Consider the following 23238-nt stretch of genomic DNA (forward strand, 5'->3'; position numbering starts at 1 on the left):
CTATTCAGAAATAGGGTGATCACAGGCACTTGATGCCAAGTTGACAATCTGTCTTGCACGTGTTGCAAACCTATCTACAATACCCATACGTCTCCGTTGCTTATTTATTTCTTGCATGTTTACAGAGAAGAAAAACCCATCTTAAGAACCCCACTATTTTTGTGCGTGTTTCACGAACAGTCGCATTGCATTGACTTTTCAACTCTATGAAGTGTGCTCATTTTTCCGCAACAGTTTCTTAGTGAAAAATTTACAGGTAGAAGATTTTTTTTAAAAAAAAATATGACATCTCTAACACTATACCTTACTTCGCGGCTCTCACTCGCCGAACCATGCCGTCTCCACATCAGCCGTAACAAACACTTGATTTTGAATAGGTGCCCCAGTGGATAGAACAGACAGAAGAATGAAAGAAGAGAGATAAGAATAAGGACAGAATTTAATGATTAAGAGAGGAAATGTTTTTAAAAATACATGAAGTATATGCCTAAAAGATAAAACAATTCTAAAATATAATCTCAATAAAGTCATCTATCTAAATGTGTCATGAAGCGAGTTCACTTTGATTTCACTTTTTGAAGAGCGGCGGCATATTCCCTCTGTATATCCATTTTGTCGTTGTTCTGGAAGGAGAATGTTTTTTTGATTTCTCCCTCCGCGTTCTCGGATTGGTCAACAAGATCTTTCTTCATCCAATCATTGTCGAAAACGGCGTGGATGTCTGGACGCTCCTTAAATGTATTTGATGAAATTGTTTTAAACAAGAGCTGCAGCTGTCACTATTGGTGACAAATGCCCCTGAAGCATGCCCGAGAATGCTACAGTTGCCTGCGAAAGAACATCATTCGCGGCCTTGACCTTGACCATGACTCAAGAGACCCGGGTCATAAGCGTAACTCACCTCAGTATGATTAATATTTATGCCAAATTATTTTCAAATCCCTTGAAAAATGACAGAGTTATTGACCCGACAAGAAACACCTTTGACTTGAAGTTTGACCTTTACCGTGGAGCTAGGGGTCCATGTCTTGCGCATGACACGTCATCTCAATATAAGGAGCATTTATGTATTAATGGCAGAGTAATGGACCGGAAAAGAAACAGACCATGTGCTAGGGGTCTGGATATTGCGCATTACACGTCGTCTCATTGGGCATGTTCTAATCTCTGGCCTGGCCTGGCCTGGCCTGGCCCGATGAGCCCAATTTTCGACGGAGCCGGGCCAGGCCAGGCCAGGCCATAGATTTCAATTTCGTAAAAGGTGAAAGTGATTTTTATAGCAACTTTAAAATCTGACTTTTGGAATAAGTTTGGATATGTCAGACATTATATAAATACATTTTGAACTCTCACTCTGTAAAATTATACACCTGGGAATAAGCCTGTAGCTAACATAACTATTATGTCTAATTCAAAGGCGATGCCTGATTAATTGTTATGACTATTCTCAGGGGATCTTCACCTCAATTGACTCTTGACTGGTGGCTTGGTTTTCCCCAAATTGAATAAGCTAACTAAGTTTATTATTTTGTCTGTTGGGGATTATTTAGTATTGTCTGAAATTATTGAACTAGCACTCAAGAATATTCCATATGCTTCCGTAAAAAAATCGGTGCCCAAACATAAATAAAAATATAAATATTGAAAACCAAATAAAATATAAACATTTCTTTACTGCCAGGTCGTACATACAGATAAAGTTGTGCTGACAAAACGTTCAGCTACCAATCTCGGGACTGTAAGTTCGAAACCGTGACCTGTTTGACCATTTTCATTATCATTTTTTTTTTAAATTTCCTCTGTAAACTTAGAATGCAGGAAAATTGTCACTTATCGTGATTTATTGTTCATTTATTGAATGAAATACACAAGTATTTGACATTCTTCTACATACAAGTTATTACCATAAAATGTTGCAAGAGCAAAACCAGTATCAATAAAATGACATTATATTGATTTAATGAAAACAATCTGAATTGAAATCGAACCCATGGTAACATGTGTGAAAGTCGCAGAACTTATCACTACGCCACTGTGTCAATGGTAAACTTTAATTGCATGTTATTTTGGTCAATTTAGATATTTTCAGGTTACAAATATGGTGTAAAATAAAGAGTGGCACCTGTCAATACTAACGGACAACAACTTTCAATTTCTAAAATAATGCTATCTCCGTTCTAGAATCTGGGATAGTATGGTGCGGGGAAGCAATATATAAATTTTGTAGTTTAGGTTATACATATACTAAATATTTTTGTAAGATTGTTTTTATATTGATCTAAGTATGTGGAAAAAAAATCCTACAGAGTTTTGTGAAACAGGCTCAAGAGCATCTTTTAGCATTAAATATATCACTTAGAAATTACATAAACACAATGCAACATTATTTTTTTGTGCAAGACAAATATCAATAATCTAAAATGCCAACACCCTGACAATGAGTTAGAGGTCGCACAATGAATATTATTTTTATTACTCTTCCATAAATTGAACATCAGATTAACTAAACCAAACACATTAAAAGTTCAACTGAACAGTTAAAAGGTCAGCTAAGGATAGTAGGGACACAACCTGTAATTACAATTCCCAAAGAGATGCATGCAAATATTCAGTTATATTGCAGCAGGTAAGCTTATCAATGAAATTAGCCATTAGTTTTAAAACTAAGTGTTAAAGTTGACTTTATATAATTTGATCACAGAAGAAAATGGGTAGTTATCATTTAGTTACACCATTTTCTTCAGTGCAAATCTGTATTTCAAATAAGATGAATGATGGCTAATTAATGATTCTCCAGGGGACTGGTTTCTCATTTTGTTTGACATGCAGCAAGTAAACAATGCAGGTTAATACTGCCTGCTATTGTAATTGTATATTTAGATTTCATGCCATTCATTTCTCTATGTACAATAAAATCTGGCCTGGCCTGGCCTGGCCTGGCCCGGCCCAGTCGAAAATTGGGCTCATCGGGCCAGGCCAGGCCAGGCCAGGCCGGGCCAGGCCAGGCCAGAGATTAGAACATGCCGTCTCATTGTGGGGAACATTCAGCCAAGTAATTTCAAAATCCTTTCATCAATGGCAGAGTTATGGACTGGACACGAAACAGACCCCGTTAACATTTGACTTCTAAGTGTGACCTTGACCTTGGGGTCTAGTTCCTGCGCATGACACGTCGTCTCACTATGGTAAACATTTGTGCAAAGTTATTTCAAAATCCCTTCATTGATGGCAGAGTTATGGACCGGACACGAATTAGACCTTGTTAACCTTTGACCTCTAAGTGTCACCTTGACCTTGGAGCTAGGGGTCTGGGTCTTGCGCATGACACGTCGTCTCATTATGGCGGACATTTATTCCAAGTAACTTTAAAATCCCTTTATGGATGGCAGAGTTACAGCCCAGACAAGAATTTACACGGACGGACGCACGCACAGACACACGGACGGACGGACAGTGCGATTTTAAGATGCCCACCTTCGGCATAAAAACGCTTTGAGAGTTCTACATATTTACAGATTTCAAGTGTTTTTTTTTTAAAAAAAAAAAGCTTCCGATAAATCTGGAAGCTTTTAAACGTTCATTGTGAAGTACCAAAAATGATATTATATTTTGTTCTTTATTATGTTAATTGTCTCATTAATGAATCTGACATGTATAGAAACATGAATTAAATCCCAAATTCATCAAAGTTTGCATTAAAGAGTCCGCCGCCAGATTTATCTCCAGTCTTACAATATAAATGTACAGTCAAACCTTTCCTTACGACTAACTTTCAACAAAGACCACCTGGCTTTAGAGACCGCTTGTTTAATTTCTAAATTGAACATTAATTTGTAATGTATTTCAACCTCAAATAAAGACCACCTGTAAATCAAAACCACTTTATTGATCTTAAAAGGGTAATCTTAAAGATCGGTTACACTGCACTTTTATTTCCTTTTAACAGCAGCAAAAATATGTAGTGGGTCTTTAAAAACACACGTGGCTCATCGTGTAGTCTGTAAAAATATGTTAAACAGCTCCTGTATATTAGCCACGAAGTAAAAAATGGTGTAAAGTCAGGGAAATTAAATAATACTTGTACCTTGGTCAACTACACATGTACAACAATTACTTATAAATTTCTAATTGATATTTCTTATGAATTCTTATGAAATTTATACGTTTGTATCACAAGTGCTCGTCCAGTCTTGGTGCCCATACATGGGTCCGCCATAAAAAAAGTTAAAAACTACTGTTTTTAATCCTAATACGAAAAAAAAAATTGAATTCAATGCATCAGTATATAGTAAAAAAAATAATTTTTTTTTCGTTTTAGGATTAAAAACAGTAGATTTTAACTTGTTATGGGGGGGCCATATGTATGGGCAGCAAGACTGGACGACTGTGGTTTGTATATGTCTGAAAAATGTTACTTAATGTCTAAGGAATAACTTACTCGTATATCTTTACATAATTATAGTGAGTGTGCTATTATTATAATAGTTTACATACGGACTTACTTGATAAAGGTTTTGAAAGAGCCACAAAATTAAACTCTTGATTTCTGGGGTGACGTATTTGAATTTATGCCATGGAAAGTTGAGCTTCTTCTGCTCCTCGAGAACTCCATGATTGCCTTTGCTTTCGTCATACGGCATTTTTCCTGTGATGAAAATGTAGAGAATTACTCCCATAGCCCATATGTCCGCTTTCTTTGGATCATACGGCTCACCACGCAGGATTTCAGGCGATGCGTAGGACTTGGATCCACAGTAAGTTTTGCTGAGTTCTTTCATTGAATGGCTTTTAACAAAACCGAAATCACAGATTTTGATGTTGAAACAGTTGTCCAGCAACAGGTTTTCAAGCTTGAGATCCCTGTGTGTAATATCTTGATCATGTAGGTAACGCACAGCATCGCCGACCTGTCTTATCCATATTCTAGCTAAATGCTCCTTGATGGCTCCCGATCTTTGAATATACCGAAGAACGTCTCCATTTTCAGCGAATTCCAAGATCATATACACTCGGAAATTATCTTCAAACATTTCGTGCATTCGCGCAATATTTGCATGAATCATTCTTGGCCATATTGCTAGTTCACGAGGCAAAAACCTTGTTTGAAAATCTCTTGGAGCCTTGCTTCTGTCGATTATCTTAACAGCTGCTTTCGGAAAATCGTAGTTTTCAAGGCAGTAGGCAAATTTTACCTTTGAATAACTCCCGCTTCCTAGTGTCTGTTTCACAAGTAATCCCTTTTTTGCGAGCACTGCACGATACGTTGGTCGGTATGTAACCGTTTCAATCTTGGTCGACGATGATTTCCGCACTTCAATAGGCTCGACTTCCGCTTTCATATTTTCCAGATCATTCATCATGGACGTTTCCCATGACGAGGAGTCTTCTCCCATATCTATACGTGGTCGTTTAGAGGGCAACATCGACAGAATTAATCTGTTTGCTCATTTCAGAAGTGATTTCCGAAAGTATTGTTCGAAAGTATTCAATAAACTCAAGCTTTTATATTCAAATTCATCTTAACCACCATTTGTAATTTGCCGCTTAGCAACTTCTGGTTTGAAAACGAGGTTTATGTGCACAACGTCTTCATTTCTTGTGTTGTTAACATGACGACGTCGGTAAACAAAACCGAAATACTTGACGTCTTTGCATAAACGTCATAATATAATACGGCGCGACGCCGTATAGGATACGTTAGCGGCAACCAGAGTCGTGTCTTATTTAAACATTTAACTTTCAGTTTTGATTAAACATGGTATCGTAAATTCATGTAATTATTATTATTATAATGAGCGGTGGGAAAGAAGTTATCGTCATGAGTGACGAGGAGTCAGAGCTCAAGAAACGAGGATACTCTTTGGGAACATCGCTTGGCGAAGGTTCCTATGCGAAAGTCAAGAGCGCTTACAGCGAAAAGCTTCAAAAACGAGTCGCCTTGAAAATTATCAGCCGCAAGAAGGTCCCGAGAGATTTTAGAGAAAAGTTTCTGCCACGAGAACTTAAAATTATTGGGCAGGTAGATCACCAGAATGTGATAAAGATGTATGAATTAATAGAATTTCATAATAAGGTAACGATCCATTTCTTTTGTAATAATAAATTAATAATAATGATAATAATAATAACTTTATATTAAAGAAAGTAACACATAGAGATAAATACAGTTCTTCTAAAACATATTGCAAATCTTATGTTTCATCTCTCTTCTGTAAACAAAACAAAATAAAACAATAGAAATGTGATGGTTCAACATCAAAATTGGTAAAACAAATGATGAAAAAAGAGAGAATATCAATTTATGTAACAAACATTTAAACACAACGTTCATTCTTGACAAACACTGTCGGTCAATAGCTATACATAGCTAATGTTGTCTGTATATGTAACACCTACTTTAAATAAAATTTGTATCTGTATCTGTAACACTATTTCATATGAGAAGGAAATCTGATTTTTATCGATTAAAAATCACAAAACGACTCTCATTGACGGAGAAAGTTACAATGTATTCAGAACCTAATAAATTCTTGACAGACACCCAATTCCTTTTTTTTTCTTTTCTTTTTTAGTTTTGTACTTCGACAAAAAATGTTTCATTTTCGGGATCAGAAATGTTTTTGCTTTACCGTGAAATAAAATGATTTAACGCTTACTGGATGGAAAGGTCTTGTCCTTTAAAAAGTTCTAACCTTATCATCTCTCTTCTCATTAGCATTTTTTTTATTCTAAGTGCGATATTACTCTGTTATAATCCGTCATATTTCTGTATCTTTTCTTTTTCATGTCTATAAAGACGCGTGTATGTTATCTATTCAGGTATATATCGCCATGGAGCACGCCGGACACGGTGATCTACTGGAGTTCATCAAACTCCGTGGTGCAATTCCAGAGGAAAAGGCCAAGGTCATGTTCTTTCAGTTGGCTCAGGCGATAAATTATCTTCACAATCGTAACATTGTTCACAGGTACTGACATTTTCCTCACATATTGTCTTCTTCAGTAGAGTGTTTACTTTCGTGATCAATGATAACATTGTTTACGGGCAATTTATGATAACATCGTACACATACAGTTAATGATAACTATGTTCGCAGGCAATTTATGATAAAATCACTCAAAGGCTTTGACAATTTGCACAGACATAGTTAAATCTTCAGCTGTTGGGTTGTCATTTTTACATTTCAAGATAACATTGTTAATATTTAAGAATATTGTTCTGACACATTATAATAATGATTATATTCTACAGTAAGACACGTGTTTCATAATTGTAACATAATTCACAGGCGATGATATTGCACCGGACATTATATTCAGCAGTTAGTAAGGTGCTTCATAACCGGCATAATCATAACATTGTTATTAGGCAAATATATTACGCCCGATTTTCTATTCAGCAGTAAGGTACGACCATAACATTGTTCATTGGCAAACATATTGCACGAGATTTATATTAGTAACATTGGTCACTAGTAAAGAGACATTATATTCAAGAGTAAGCTGTTTTATAATTATAACATTGTTCACAGGCAAATGTATTGCATCAGACATTATACTCAATAAGGTACGTGTTTCATGATTATAACACTGTTAATCGGTGACATATTGCACGTCATATGCATATAAGTGCGATTCCTAAAATCGTGCATAGATAAAGATATTGCACTAGACAATATATTTAACGGTGTCATAAATATCTTCGGAATCATACAATTGTTCTAAGAATATTTTCCCCAGACATTATATATCTATCAGAAAAGTTGACTTTTACAACCATAACATCGGTCACAGGTTAGGAAATTATTTCCAGCGCAAATTGTTTTTTTTTTTAATAAACGCAAAAAAGGGAAAAGGCGCAATTCATCTAAAAACTAGCCAGTCACTTACAAAAACCTTTAAGCATAATTTTCAAGCGGAATTTTTCACGATTAATTCATTAATCAGTTACTAGTCCCCTACTGGTTGAAAACCAGTTCTAGGGACTACGGGATTGCGTTTTTCCGTCCATCCGTCATGCCGCAAGTTCGTGTCCGGTCCATAAGTACCCCCCCCGACAACAAAGTTGTAAGAGAGGTATACTGGTTTCAGGTTGTCTGTCTGTCTGTCTGTCTGTCCGTCTGTCCGTAGACACAATCTTGTGCGCACCATCTCTCCTCATCCCCTTGACACAATTTAATGAAACTTCACACAAGTGATCAGTAACAACAGTAGTTGTGCATGGGGTATGTTAGGTTCTTTCAGAAAAAAAATTGCAGAGTTACGAGACTTTGTTTTTTGTTACTATACAATATACATAGACACAATTTTGTGCGCACCATCTCTCCTCATCCCCTTGACACAATTTAATGAAACTTCACACAAGTGATCAGTAACAACAGTAGTTGTGCATGGGACATGTTAGGTTCTTTCAGAAAAAAAATCTGCATAGTTATGGGACTTTGTTTCTTGTTAACATACTATGTACATACAGTCTTCATATGCAATCTTGTGCGCGCCTAATCTTCCGACCCCTTGCACACAATTTAATGAAACTTCACACAAGTGATCTGTACCAACCCTAGTTGTGCATGGTGCATGTTAGGTTCTTTTAGATAAATATTCTGCATAGTTATGGGACTTTGTTTTTTGTTACTATACTGTATATATACAGTCAATATACATACAGTCCACATAATTATGCAATCTTGTGTGCGTCAAATTGCAATGTACTGTGTCAGTACATGTGGGGGATACATTCACCACCTTTAGTGATAGCTCTAGTTCATCAAGGGATTTTAATATTACTTGGCACAGTTTTTTCCCATGATGAGACAACGTGTAATGCGCAAAACCAGAAACCCTAGCTCAAAGACCAAGGTCTCACATGGAGATCAAATGCCAACAGGGCTTTTTACATGTCCGTTCTTTTACTCGACATTCCATGGAGGGATTTTAATATTACTTGGCACAAATGTACCCAATTATAAGAGTATGTGTCATGTACACCTTTCAGACCCCTAGCTTAAATGTCAAGGTCACATTTGGCAGTTAGATGTTAACATGGCATGAATAGGGTCAGTTTCATGCCCGGTCCATAACCATTTGTCATTCATCAAGGGATTTTAATATAACTTAGCACAAATATTCCCCATAAACAGACGACGTGCAATATGCAACACTTAGAGCCCTATCTCAAAGGTCAAGGTCAAACTTGGAGATCAAAGGTCAATGTTTTTTTTCCCTTTCAGGTCGATAACTTTGTCATACTAAACAGGATTTAAATATTATTTGGCTTAAATATTTCCCAGGATGAGACGACATGTTATGCGCAAATTCCAGACTCTAGCTGAAAGGTCAAGGTTACACTCGAAAGTCAAAGGCCAACAGGGCTTTTTCCTGTTCGGCCTGTAATTCAACAATCCATAAAGGGATTTTGATATCACTTGGCATAAATGTACCCCATAATAAGACGACATGTCGTGCGCGACATCCAGACTGCTAGCTCAAAGGTCGTGGTCACATTTAGAGGTCAAATGTCAAAAGGGATCTTTTTTCCTGTATGGTCAATAACATGTCATCCATGAAGGGATTTTAATATAAATTGGCACAAATGTTTTCCATAATCAGACGTGTCTTACGCAGTACTCACATCTCTAACACAAAGGTCACGATCACCGTTGTAGGCCGAAGGTCATAAGGGTTTTTTTCCTTTCTGGTCCAAAACGCTGTCATCCATTAAGGGATTTTAATATTACTGGACACAAACGTTCCCCATGATGAGACAATGTCATATTTGATACCCGGACCCCTAGCTAGCTCAAAGGTCAAGGTCACATTTGAAGGTCAAACTTCAACATTGGCGTTTTCCTGTCCAGTCTGTAAAATATTTTATCATAAGCTAATGTGTCATACGGACCCAATTAAATGAAATTCAGAATTACTTCCTTTAATATGATGATTATTAATATTTTGTGATCGCCCGTCGTCCGTCCGTATTCCACCCGTCGTCTGTCATATCACAATTTCTTGTGAACACGATAGAGACCACATTTTGTAATCAACTTGTATTGGCGTTATATCTCGGTTCCTTTCGAAAGATGGCCAGCTCCCGTCATGGGTTCCAGAGTGATGGCCTCTTAAAGGGCCACAATTTGCTATTTTGAAATTTTCAGCCATATAGAGACTTCATTTAAATTTTATTTTGACAAACTTGCAAAATATCTTTAACAATAATAGATCTTGGATTCAGTGATGAATCCGTCAGATCCAATCATAGGTTCCGGAGTTACGACCCCTTAATGACCCCTGAAAGAGCCAAAATTTGTTGATTTTTACCTTTTGAACACGATAGAAGTGACATTTTGCATGCGATTTTTAGCACACTTACACACAACTTAAGTCACAACACACAACTTAAGTCACAATAAGATCTCGGTTTCTTTTGAAAAGCGGCTAGATTCCATCATAGGTTCTAGAGTTACTGCCCCTATTTTGGCCCTTTCAGCCATAAAAAGGTTTTATTTATGCTTTGATTTGACGCAGACTTGCACAGAATGTTTATATTGATGATTCCTATGCCAAGTTCAAGACTGTGTCATGTGGGGTCAAAAACTAGGTCACAAGGTCAAATCAAAGGAAAAGCTTGTTAACACCATAGAGGCCACAATTATGACCATACATTCATGAACCTTGTCAGAATGTTTATCTTAATGATTCCTAGGCCAATTTCGAAACTGGGTCATGTGGGGGTCAAAAACTAGGTCACGTGCTCAAATCAAAGGAAAAGCTTGATAACACTCTAGAGGCCATATTTATTACATAATTATGAGAATCTTGGTGAGTTTAACAGGTGAGCGATATAGGGTCGTCATGACCCTCTTGATTTCTCTTATTTTTCCCCCACCAATTGCAAAAGAAAAGGTTAATCAAAATTGAAATTGAATATTGTTTTATATTTGTAGATGTTATAAACAATCAACAACTGCAGATTTTTGTTCGTGCAAACTGTAATCCAAATGTTGTGTTATTACATATTGTATATACTATTATACAATACAATAGTGTTTATATCTCACTGACATAATATCAGCTCATCATGTAATACTGAGGTAGAGAAAATTACTTGCTTTCCTGTAGGGGACTTTGTATTGCATGGCTATATTTCACCCAAGCAATACTTCATTCACTTGTTTACCTTCAAGATGTCCAAATAAAAACAAAGTACGAAAACATTTTAACTTGAAATAATAGACTGACGAACAGCGACAGTGTCAAGCAACATGATATACAGAGGAGATAAATCTTTTGCAAGAATTTTAATGCTCTTAAACATTCTATTAAATATTATTATACTTGCGGCCGTATTGTCAGTTACACTTTCAATACACTGGTAGATTCGACCGTATATGAAATATTCAACAACCCATCTAAGGCTTCCCTTCTCAACCGTTACCATGGAATCAAATGTGGAAAATCCTTTAATACTTAATTGTTATTGTAACACCAAAACGTAAAAGCGGACTCTGTCCACTGACTACGAAGCGAGGGGTAGTGACTAGTGAGTTCTGGCCTGAAATTACTAACGTTTGGTAAGAGGACTGTGCACGGGTAACTTACTGCTGGCACGCTAAGAGAAGCTTTTGGAATCGGACTTGCTCTTTTCACCAACTAAAATTTACTAACATTCAGATATTGAAAAGTTCAGTGTCTTGGTGCTTTACATCTGGTGCGCTAAACCAGGGAAGTTTCTGGAATTTGAGCATCCTCTATGTCTTGCACTATCCGCCAACAAAAAAATTTAAGATTCGAATATAGTAGAGTCCAGTATATTGGTGTTTAATACCTTGTACGCTAAAGAGCAAGGGAAACTTTTGGTATTGGAACGGCTTTTGTAGCTTGCACCATGCTCCAACTAAAAATTACGACTGGTCTTCCGGAGGAGCGACTCAATTAAACTACACGTACACATAAAATAACAGTAAGTAACAGTTTTATATCGTTTGCATGCTGGACAGGATTTTACTCTTTTTTTTTTTTACCTGGAAACTCGTCTTACACACCGGGGTATAAGATCACTGTCGTGCTGTAAATTATGAATGAATGTGTTATTTCATACGCTACGATGATGAAATGGTGCTTAAAAGAAAACATTCGTTTTATTTTATTTCTTCTATTATTGAAGATAATACAAATGTACGATATGCAAGCCTTGAAAAAGAATCTATCAACAGTTTGTGCGGAAATATCCGGCTCTCGGGTAACTGTTTAGCGGTAACTCGACAGAGCCTCTTTACTGCCCAAACAGTAACTATCGAGCCAGATAATTCCAACCGCATCTTGAACCAGTGAAATATTCTTATAATCATCTACCTAAATATGTGAAAGCAATGTTTCAATATGAACTTCAGGTATCATATGAACTATTCAAATATGTGAGACCAGGTAAATGAATATGTGATATCATTACTATTGCACGTGCAATCAGGTACCCGCAAAAATCATTTATAAAATAACGGCTACGAGAATTGAATTATGACTGCAATTTAGTGAAACAGATGTTAACAACCTTAATTAATTTAATCTGGTATACTATGTAACATGTGTAAAATAGAATAAGATAATAATAATAACAATGGAAATGATGTGTACATTTTTAAAGTAAAATACGCGTTAAAACGCGGGGCTGCTTTATATTATAGTTTAGAAGTTATTTTATATTATCAAGGGTGATTTAAAAGTAAATTCTGTCATTGATCCTCGGATGCCTAAATTATCAATCAGATCAAGACAGTTTTCACGTCTTGTCCCTGCACCGGAACATATTTTTGGAGTCTGCAAAGATAACTCCTCTGGGTAAACTATTGTACAATTCAACAGTAGATAACTCGTGAGTAAGCAACTGTGTTATAGTGACAGGAATGTATTGAATCACCCTAGTACCTCAAGCGAATGGTTTATAGCACGCATTTGTTTCATTTATATCAAATAATAATTTGCTCTGTCACATGTTATTACATATTTAATTAAGTTTTTTTTGCCCCCATACTTAGTCGTTCAAATCTCTGAATGTATGGTGGCTGATTTTTGCTTTTTCGTGTTTTAGTACCGGCGAGGCGAAATGTCGAAGTAACGACGACACGAAAGGCCGAACTGATAATGCTTATTTATTCGTGTCGGCAGGTCGAAATGTCGAAAACACGAAAGGTCGAAAACTGCTTATTTGTTGTTTGTTAACACGACAAAATAAGGGCGACAACACGAAGTTTTAATGCCCGCTGACACGAAAAGTGAAGATACAAAAGTTCGTTTGTTCGCCTCTGAAATTTCGTTCTTTCGCCTTCAATGTTTCGTTACTTCCTGTCACGATTCGCCTCGAAAGTCGAAAGACGAACACACGACAAATAAGCATAATTTCGACATTTCGTGTTTTCGTTACTTCGACATTCCGCCTCGCCGACACGAACACACGAAATGGCAAATATTAGCCACCATACTGAATGACTGACTTGTTTAAAAAAACAAGCTCTTTGTTAAAAATGTACAAGTAGGTGGTACGTACAATGATCGGCTATCAAAAGTCAGCCATATATATTTTAGATGCCCTGAGCATGTCTACAAAAATTATTCAAACATAAAGCATTTGAATGGGGATAATAAGAACAGAGTTACCTCTGGTTATCTCCACAGAGGGCGCTGGTGAAATAAAGGGTAAACATTATCCCGCCTGACCTCAGATTTACTATAGAATGTTGTAGAGATTCTTCATAATAAACACTAATTAATTTGTAATTTCCTAGGTATTTGACCTTAAACACTAATTAATTTGCAATTTCCTTGGTATTTGACCCAGAACAAAATAAAATTTTAGAAAATAGTCAAATAAGTACTTAAATACATTGATTTAAAGGATTTTTGAGTAGTTCATAGATGAAACGAATAAAAATTTGATTATGGTTCAGTATTGTTGTGTACCACTATGTAAGGGTTATGGAGGAATTTATTTTCCAAAAGAACAACATTTAAAGGATTTATGGATAGTAGCAGTAAAAAAAGCAGATCCTGGGAATAAGACAAAACTGTGGCAACCCAGTAAACACGATATTGTTTCAAAATATTAAGATCTTGAACTTGCCAAAAACAAAACTTAATCAAGGATTACATTCGTGTACTTCAACATAGCTAATTCCGGTAGATGTATTTTTGGTAAACTTGCATAACTATTATTGTTTTGTGCAGAAATACCAAGAAATATGAACTATTGATGCTGGACTGTTATATATTTATTTCAATTACAAACAGTTATTTATCAAATGCGTAATAGCATTTCATAGACTGAACATCATATTGTACTGCAAATGTCTACATTAATCATCATCAATGTTATTTCACAAATGTTCAGCTATATATTTCCACAGACACATTTTGTAGAACAGCTCTAGCTTTGGTAAAATGGTGTGTTTACAGTACTCATGATCTAGTTCAACTTTTTGTACAAACATATCCTTGAATGTATACACAACGAAAAAGCAATATATATATACATCTGTCACTGTATCTGATAATAGTAGTTTGAAGTTTTCTTTAGCTCCATTTTTTCGTCCGTATAATCCAAGTATGGAAAAAAATTTCAAGGTTGGATAATTGCCTCTTTCCCAGCATATGGACATTTCACCTCAACTATTGTTTGTTCATTGACGACTCCGTCGGGTGTTGCAGCCAGATATGGACTTTCTCTACATGTGAATAAACCGCAGTTGTTGACACTATATTCCGTATGCTTTTCAAGTTTCTTAATTGCTGTTTTTTCATATTGCTTCCCAATTTAGGGAAGTGGATCCTATGGTCTGCTTGCAGTTGATGAAACCCTTCAGTGGACCAGTCTGAATCCTGAGGTTCTGGTAGGAGAATAGGTTCATTCCTGAAGTCTTGATTTCTGTCATATGCTTCAAGTCTGAAAGTAAGAAAAAGAAAGACACCATACATTCCTCAAACAAGATATAGTGCTAGCATAAATCATTAACCTGTAAAATGTTAACCAAAGGGCTACTCTCCAGTATTATTGCTTGATATAAGCAACACTAAATCTACAAATAATAAGATGCAATAAAGATATCACCAATAAAACTTGCAATGCACACCATGACCTACATGTATTTAATATAAGACATAATAATTTGCCTCTGTGTACTGGTTTCTCAAGGTTTAAATGGATTAATACTATTTGTCTGAGAATTATTTAATTATAACAACATAAAAATATACCTTGTTAACAAATCTTCCTTTCTGCCTTTGATTGATGCCCTTCTTTTTATTAATTCTCTCTGTAATTGTATAACTTTCCATCCAAAATATTTTGATTTCCTCTAAGAATCCATTTGAGATAAGAATCTGGGTCAGCATTGTTTACCCCTTATTTTACTAGCGCCACCTAGCGAGTAGCTGGCTTATTATCCCCATTAATGCAGGGGCGTATCAAAGCCTGCTGCTGGTTGGACTAACTTACTGTCACCGAATGGGAAAAACTGCACTGAACACATTATCATGCGTGAAATCAGGCAAGGAGTGCAGTACCAACTGTTTGCACCGTAAGGAACACACGACCAACTGTGAACTATTGTAATGACCATATCAACAAATGTAAAATCTTCAGTAGCCACATCACACAATATTGTAACCACATGACCAAGTGTTAACACTCTTAAGGACCACAATTTGCTTGTGTAATTGCTTTTATGATCATATTACCAAGTGCTGTCTTACCGGTCCGCGCGTCAACCGTTGTTTGTTACTTGACTTTCTTCTTTGTTTAACTGGCAATCAAATCCATCCATCCATCCATCCATCCATCCATCCTATCTATCCATCCATCCATATTAGAATGAACGTTTCACCACATTACCGAGTGCTAATATCATATTCATATTGGCCGCATGACAAGTGTAAAGATTCCAATGGTAACATTTTAAAGAGTGATCATAGTACATGTATCACATAATATAACCACTAGTAATCACATTACATAGTGTTATTATTATATTGGCTAGTGTGAAGACTGTAAAGATCACATTTTCAAGTGTGATCACTGTAACGAACGCATGATCACATGTATCGATGTGAAGTCTGTGTTAATCACGTTACCAGTTGATTTACCGGCCGCAAAACCAAAAACAACATTACAATATATATACATGTACCTATTATATTGGCCGCTTTATAAGTGTCTCCATAACTAAGTGAGATCACTGTAATGGTCACATCATAAAGTGTTAACACTGACCACATAACTAAGTTATTGTAACTTTTGTAATAACCGCGTTTTCAAGGATTCACATTTCTAATTGGGAAGACTGTGATGATCTCAAAACCAAATGAAACTATTGGCTGCATCATTATATAACCAAACATACAAATTGTATGATTTTATCACATTACTAAGTAAATTTTATATCAGTGATACTGACAATATTACCAAGTTTATGCAGTAAAACATGATAAATAAACGTGGCAAATAAAATGTTACAGCCAGTGGTTTTGCGATGACTACATTAATTTATAAGGTGTATCTTCGCATCAATAATATTTACATTTTTTCAGAGATCTGAAATGCGAGAATATCCTGCTGGACAATACAAATAATATCAAGGTCAGTGATTTCGGATTCGCTCGTACTTTCGATGCCGGTGACATCAGTAAAACATTCTGCGGAAGTGCTGCTTATGCTGCGCCGGAAATTCTGCGTGGCCAACCGTATCATCTGCCGCTACACGACATCTGGGCCATGGGAGTCATTCTCTACATAATGGTATTTTTGTTATATAAGTAAAGGGTCTGAGTTTGAAGAACAGTCTCGAAATCCAGACTTGCCATTGGTCAGTTTCAAATTCGTGTTCAAAACAACTAATCAGACGTTGGCAGTTTCAGACTGGTCTCCAAATTCAGTTTTATATCAAGGGTTCAACTTTTATTAGTTTGATTAAAATGTACAGCATATTTAGTTAATCTCAGGACCAAATATATATCCAAGGGAAACAAATTTTCTTATAAAGAGTTCTAATTAACTATGGGCCTCGTAGAACAGACGGCCGTAATCGAGAAGCCAACGTGTACGTTTTTGGTTAACAATGCTATGTACGAATCGGTGCCGTCCTTTTATTTCAAAGATTTTTGAGAAGGGGAACGAATTTATAAGCCAAACTGTACACGGAGGCTTTCCTACGAATATTAGTTACTTGCATTTCTATACTGTCATCCCTAAAGACCAATAGAAAGGCGTTGCAGTTATAACTTGCAAATCAAAGCGAAAATTCTCCAAGAACCCTGCTACGATTTCAGCTGGTTAATACTTAGTAAGGCCCTGCTATTTCAAATCCATGTAAAAATTTGCAAGAGATTTTCTCGACAAAATACAATTCTTCACAAGAGTTTTAAATCTACGTTGGGACGACATCATTACATCTTATAGCTTTACATGTTAAACGTAAATATACCTCGTCCTAACATAAACAGATATCTGTTTGCCGATATTAGTCCAAAATAGCAATGTTTGCTGGTATACATGTACTTCTTTTTTTCAGGTGTGCGGATCTATGCCGTATGACGATTCGAACATTAAGAAAATGGTGAAAGACCAAACCGAGAAGAAAGTTGCCTTTTCGAAATCAAAGTCAATCTCAGACATATGCAAAACTTTAGTATATAGCATTTTAGAAGTTAACAGTAAAAAAAGAACAACAATACCGCAGATGTTACAGAACCCGTGGCTAGCACAAGCGAAAACACATCAAGAACCAGAAACTACTAAGATGGAGAAAATGTCTGCTGCGCCGAAAATAGACTTTGGAGGTACACAGAAGAGTACTGCAAAATGATAATTCAAATGATTGTTTGTCCAGATTTAATGTTGAAAATAAATTTGTTTCCACTCTTTTCGCATCGCATCTATCATTGCAGTAAGCATTATCTTTAAGTTATAATTAGATCGGGGTCTGTCCTACCGTGAGGTCATCGATAATGATATGGCACCTATAGTAAACATCCGCATTACAGTATGTTGTTTGTGGATGTTAGCACAATGTTTTTCAATTAGAATTTAAAAGATTTTCCAGTTGAGAAAGTCTCCATATGTACCTCTATGTACCTACATTGTTAAGGAACGAGCGATTAAAAGTTAGCGGCCTAAACCACTCTGATGTGTGTAGATTGAGCACAGTGCTTGGTTTGTAGGCGCATGCCAGTTTGTTCATGCATGAAATATTAACTACATTTCGTTTATTTTACTGAATTCATCAGTGCCTTTGCTACAGTATGAATATTTCGTAGACACATAATAACGATCATAGGAGTTTTTTTACCACTGTTAAAAAAAACCCCAAAAAAAACAGCGATCCAGATAGTTTCTTGTATCAAAGAACACCAGTCCGCGAAATTGACCCGACTATACGAGCAGTTTTTCAAGTTAAAAAGAAATCTGCGCAATAGTCCGTATCAACAGAAAGAAAATAGCTGACTTATAAGCAGAGATAAAACCTAAAATCTTAAATTATGAAATACAATTTAAACTTGAAAACACTAACGTCGAGTTCTTATATATTATAACATTTATGACCGAGTATGATACTTTTAAGTCTTGATTTGGTTGTTTGAGGTATAATGGTTTCAATTGCCAACATGTGGTTCGCCGTGTAAGTAGTACGTCCTACCTACCAAGCCATTGATATATATACTGAACAGCAAAAGAAACTAGATATATAACTGAGGTATTTTTAACAAAACACTTGAGGCATCGCCACAGTCACAACTCGATAGCAGTTCATATTTTCAGACCGAGTATTTTTCTCTTGAAAATTGCACTAAAGCCTTATCATCAACATAGATCTATCATCTATGCATTATGATGATTTATAGTACATACGCCGCTTGTAAAATGTTTGAGTCTCGTTTAGACCGAAAGTTTACCCCAAAATATTTAAATCTCACGCGCAGTCAAACTCCATTATAACACATATTACAAAGACAAAATTTAGTTATTTTGAAGTACAATTATGTATACTATAAAATATTCCGCTGGTCTTGCCTGAAAAAAGATTTATTGAGATTGACTACATGTAAAATTGCAAAATTTTGTCATTTTGGCCAGAAAAAAATATCGAATAAAGGCATAATACAGGTAGTGAAATGCACATCCTTTTACTTGCATATGTTTACATGGATATTTAGATCATAATTATGACAAAATTATTGACTTTATTGTTACCACTTAGTCATCTTTTATTTTTATGAAAATGTGCATGTAAAATTTTGAGTAAAACGGCCGCCACTGTGGCGATGCCTCAAATTTATAAATTTGACTTGTTTCTTCATACCGCATTTTTATGGAAGCGTCCTGGTGCCAGCAGAGAGATTTAAATTTGTCATACGTGCGACTTAATATCTCCTACGTAGGAGTTAGTATCTCCTACGTAGGAGTTAATATCTCCTACGTAGGAGTTAGTATCTCCTACGTAGGACTTAATATCTCCTACGTAGGACATAGTATCTCCTACGTAGGACTTAGTATCTCCTACGTAGGACATAGTATCTCCTACGTAGTACTTAATATCTCCTACGTAGGACTTAGTATCTCCTACGTAGGCGTTAGTAACTCGTCCGTATGTCACTGACTAAAAGACTCTCAAGCATGCGCAGTGGAACAATATACTCGTGTGTACTATTATTTAGTAAGGATTATCTGATTATCTGATACCAGTAGATTACATATTTGTAAATAATTAAACATCTCCCTTCTTTCAATGTCTCACACAAACTTCGTAAGTATGAATTAAAGACACATTTGACCAAGTTCTGAATTTGACAGATGAAGTAGTCAATAAATTTGTTTTAATAGATATTTTTGCACATTTTATTTTGTTGTTGTTGTTTCTTATTGTTTTTTTTTTTTGTTGTTGTTGTTTTTTTTTTTTTTTGTATTTTTGGGGGGACTATGTAGTTTGGGTAGAGTCACACTGCGCTACCCACAAGGTGCACTTCTAGGCATTGCTCCAGGCATGGGCAGACATCAGGTTACAGCCGCCGACATTCCATAAGCCAACCGGGCAGTATATGAGCATGAAGAATTGAAACATGTCATGTGAGGTTTCGAACCTTTACCATTCGGCTATGGAGGCCTCTCTTGAAATTATGTAGAGAGTTCAAAGGTATGATTAAAGTATATCATGAAAGTTACTAAATATAATTACCGCAAGTTATTGTTTTGACCGATTGTGTGATTTGATTGATAAACTTTCTCTCAATAAAGGCACTGACCTATAAATTTTGGCTAAAAATGGTCTTTCTTTAAAATTGAAGTTCGGTCATGCATACTATGGACATTAAAATTCGAGTTTTTATTTCTAAACTATCCTTAATCTACTCAATCAAGGAAAAAAGATGCCAGAGCCGGGAATCGAACTCGGGCCGCCACGGCAATGAAAATTTTCCTGCTGTCTTTAACAATATACACCACGGATGAAATATGTATACAATGACCCTTGAATGTAGATATTTAATAATTAGGCAGTTTACCTCAGTAAAACGTTACAAACGCTTTTCAATTTCCAGTGTAAAAGATAGTTAAGACAACTAGTTCTCATGTGTTTCAATAACATATAATCTGTCAGTAATTTATTCAAAGCTTTCTTAAGCGGTATTAGCATTAATTTCTTGATACTGGTACCTAAAATTTCTCTTTTTTCTGTTGCCTTAAATAATCAATATTTATTAGGTGTTATCATCATTTGAGCTGCGCCATGAGAAAACCAACATAGTGGCTTTGCGACCAGCATGGATCCGGACCAGCCTGAGCATCCGCGCAGTCTGGTCAGGATCCACGCCGTTCGCTTTTAAAGCCTATTGCCATTAGAGAGACCATTAGTGAACAGCATGGATCTTGACCAGACTGTGCGGATGCACAGGCTGGTCTGGATCCACATTGGTCACAAAGCCACTATGTTGGTTTTCTCATGGCACGGCTCAATTTTCTTTTTTTACATTCAGGTCAAGCATTAACTAGTTACAGGAAATTACTGTAACTGCATCTAAAGCATGATTTAACATGATAATAAACAATTGATACTTTTTTGTTTCAAACACTCATTTCTACTTTATTTGCATATTAAAGATGATAAATTTATGAAGTTTATTAAGGTATAAAGTTCATTAACACCTCTCCCATTCATCTGGTAATAAAAGGTACTCATTGGCAAGCACTTCATTATACAGGCTGTGAAGGTCATAAAGGATATTCTATGATCCAGGGCACTGGAGTCAATCAAGGGTTATGTTACATCATGAACACATTTGCAATGATCTCTAATGAGATGGTGATTATTATAGCTGGGATGAAAACTGCCTAGCTCAGATCGAATTTGTCCAGTCGTTAGAGTCAGAGGTAAGAGGTATTAATTTTATTTTCAGAAAGTGGTATCAGAGAGGAAAGTGATTTACATTTAATGACTCTAACGACTGATGCGAGTCTATAGTGTTCCGAAAAGCTAATGTCAAATCAACTTGTGGTCCGACGGTTTTGCTTTCTTTTACATGGTGTGTGTATCTTCTATATAATGTATATGTTGTGAAAAAGAGGAAGAATAGAATAGTATTTAAATAAAGTGAAGCATTTTTTGACAGTAAAATCTTTTAATTACCGAATATCACGGAATTTGTAGGTTTCAGTCTTTAAATCTGGTTATCCTTTGTTTTGTTAAGTGTATGCCTAGAGAGAAGAAATTAAGGACGAGTAACTTGGTAAACATGATTTATTCCCCTTTATCGCTCTTCACAGTAGAGGCTATTTTTTTTAATATAAGAGCTAATTTCATGCGAAATAGCATTTACAATTTTGTTTGATCTGAGTGACTAGATAAAAGAATAATTGACTAGTTGAAACTAACGAAATGTTATAGAACATTGATAATCATGTCAAGCAATCAGGTCTATATGAATTCATTCTTTGTTATTGGTTAGAAGCAGTGGTTAAGAGATAATTTCACTGATTGCAATGAAAAGTTATTTATTTAAGCACCTTCTCGAGACAACACATAAAATACAAGAATGTAAATAGTTTACAAAATAAATCAAATATTGCAATAAATGCCTTTTATCAGCACGGAATTAAAAAGTCAACCAGCAATGTTCAATTAACACATGTACCGGAAACGCGAGTAGGACCACAGAACGCTTTAGCGCCCCAAAATAGGAACCCTTACGTATGAGTTACTAAGTCCTACGTAGGAGATACTATGTCCTACGTAGGAGATACTAAGTCCTACGTAGGAGATACTATGTCCTACGTAGGAGATATTAAGTACTACGTAGGAGATACTAAGTCCTACGTAGGAGATAATAACTCCTACGTAGTACTTAATATCTCCTACGTAGGAGATACTAAGTCCTACGTAGGAGATACTAAGTACTACGTAGGAGATATTAAGTCCTACGTAGGAGATACTAAGTCCTACGTAGGAGATATTATGTCCTACGTAGGAGATATTAAGTACTACGTAGGTGATACTAAGTACTGCGTAGGAGATACTAAGTCCTACGTAGGAGATACTATGTCCTACGTAGGAGATACTAACTCCTACGTAGGAGATAGTAAGTCGTACGTAAGATAAATTTAAATCTCTCTGCTGGCACCAGGACGCTTCCATACATTTTACTTGAAAAACTTCACGTGTTGAATTTAAAAAATCGATCAACCGTGAAGTCAGTAGTCCCACAATAGCCGTTTTGCACGAAATTCACGTGCGCGTATAATTAACGATTTTTTGTGAACTTTTACTGTCATTGGAAACATTGATGATTGACTCACTGGAAAAACAGCATAAAATTTAACAAGAAATATCTTTAAAAATGATGGTCGGCGAATTGTAATAAGGAAAGAAGTTTATGAATTTTTCATCTAGCATTCATCTTTCATCTAACATTTTTCAAATTGCAAAACTAATCACCGCACTTACAATTTAAATGGTTCTATTTTAATTTTACGCAAAGGTTTCGTAGGGTTGCAATTTTGTTTCGTTTATCCTTTTACGAATAATTACAGCAGTAGTTTGATGAAGATTCATGAAGCGAGGTCATTAAACGTGTTTACATTTTTAGCTAAATTGGTCCCTATCCCCATTTGTAACAAAATAGCAGGAGACCTTACGATATTGTTACACATCGAGTTTGATAAAAATCCATTACATTTTAGTGGTTAATGCGAAGAAAGGCATATCT

At 35.9% G+C, this 23238-nt stretch overlaps 2 protein-coding genes across 2 annotated transcripts; one reads left to right on the plus strand and one right to left on the minus strand.

Annotated features, from left to right (window-relative positions):
- Nucleotides 1-279: 279 nt before the first annotated feature.
- Nucleotides 280-5561, minus strand: LOC123536652 (testis-specific serine/threonine-protein kinase 3-like). The gene is made up of 2 exons (XM_045319996.2): nucleotides 4503-5561; nucleotides 280-731 (listed from the first exon to the last, which is right to left on the minus strand). Exons 1-2 carry the CDS (start codon nucleotides 5421-5423, stop codon nucleotides 558-560), a joined length of 1095 nt encoding a protein of 364 aa, XP_045175931.2. The 5' UTR covers nucleotides 5424-5561; the 3' UTR covers nucleotides 280-557.
- Nucleotides 5562-5651: 90 nt separating this feature from the next.
- Nucleotides 5652-17905, plus strand: LOC123536662 (testis-specific serine/threonine-protein kinase 1-like). The gene is made up of 4 exons (XM_045320008.2): nucleotides 5652-6073; nucleotides 6820-6968; nucleotides 16576-16783; nucleotides 17556-17905. The coding sequence occupies exons 1-4, from the start codon at nucleotides 5792-5794 to the stop codon at nucleotides 17847-17849; spliced, it is 933 nt and encodes a 310-aa protein (XP_045175943.2). The 5' UTR covers nucleotides 5652-5791; the 3' UTR covers nucleotides 17850-17905.
- Nucleotides 17906-23238: the final 5333 nt, after the last annotated feature.

The sequence above is a fragment of the Mercenaria mercenaria genome, chromosome 1 (genome assembly GCF_021730395.1).
Source record: "Mercenaria mercenaria strain notata chromosome 1, MADL_Memer_1, whole genome shotgun sequence".
NCBI classification, from domain to species: Eukaryota; Metazoa; Mollusca; class Bivalvia; order Venerida; family Veneridae; genus Mercenaria; species Mercenaria mercenaria.

Bases quoted from the DNA above. Each gene is read 5' to 3' on its own strand.
- LOC123536662 (XM_045320008.2), top strand. From the start codon at position 5,792: ATGAGCGGTGGGAAAGAAGTTATCGTCATGAGTGACGAGGAGTCAGAG. The intron at 6,074-6,819 runs GTAACGATCCAT...TTATCTATTCAG, and splicing joins TAATAGAATTTCATAATAAG to GTATATATCGCCATGGAGCA. The intron at 6,969-16,575 runs GTACTGACATTT...ACATTTTTTCAG, and splicing joins AATCGTAACATTGTTCACAG to AGATCTGAAATGCGAGAATA.
- LOC123536652 (XM_045319996.2), bottom strand. From the start codon at position 5,423: ATGTTGCCCTCTAAACGACCACGTATAGATATGGGAGAAGACTCCTCG. The intron at 732-4,502 runs GTAAGTCCGTAT...AATACATTTAAG, and splicing joins TCTTTCAAAACCTTTATCAA to GAGCGTCCAGACATCCACGC.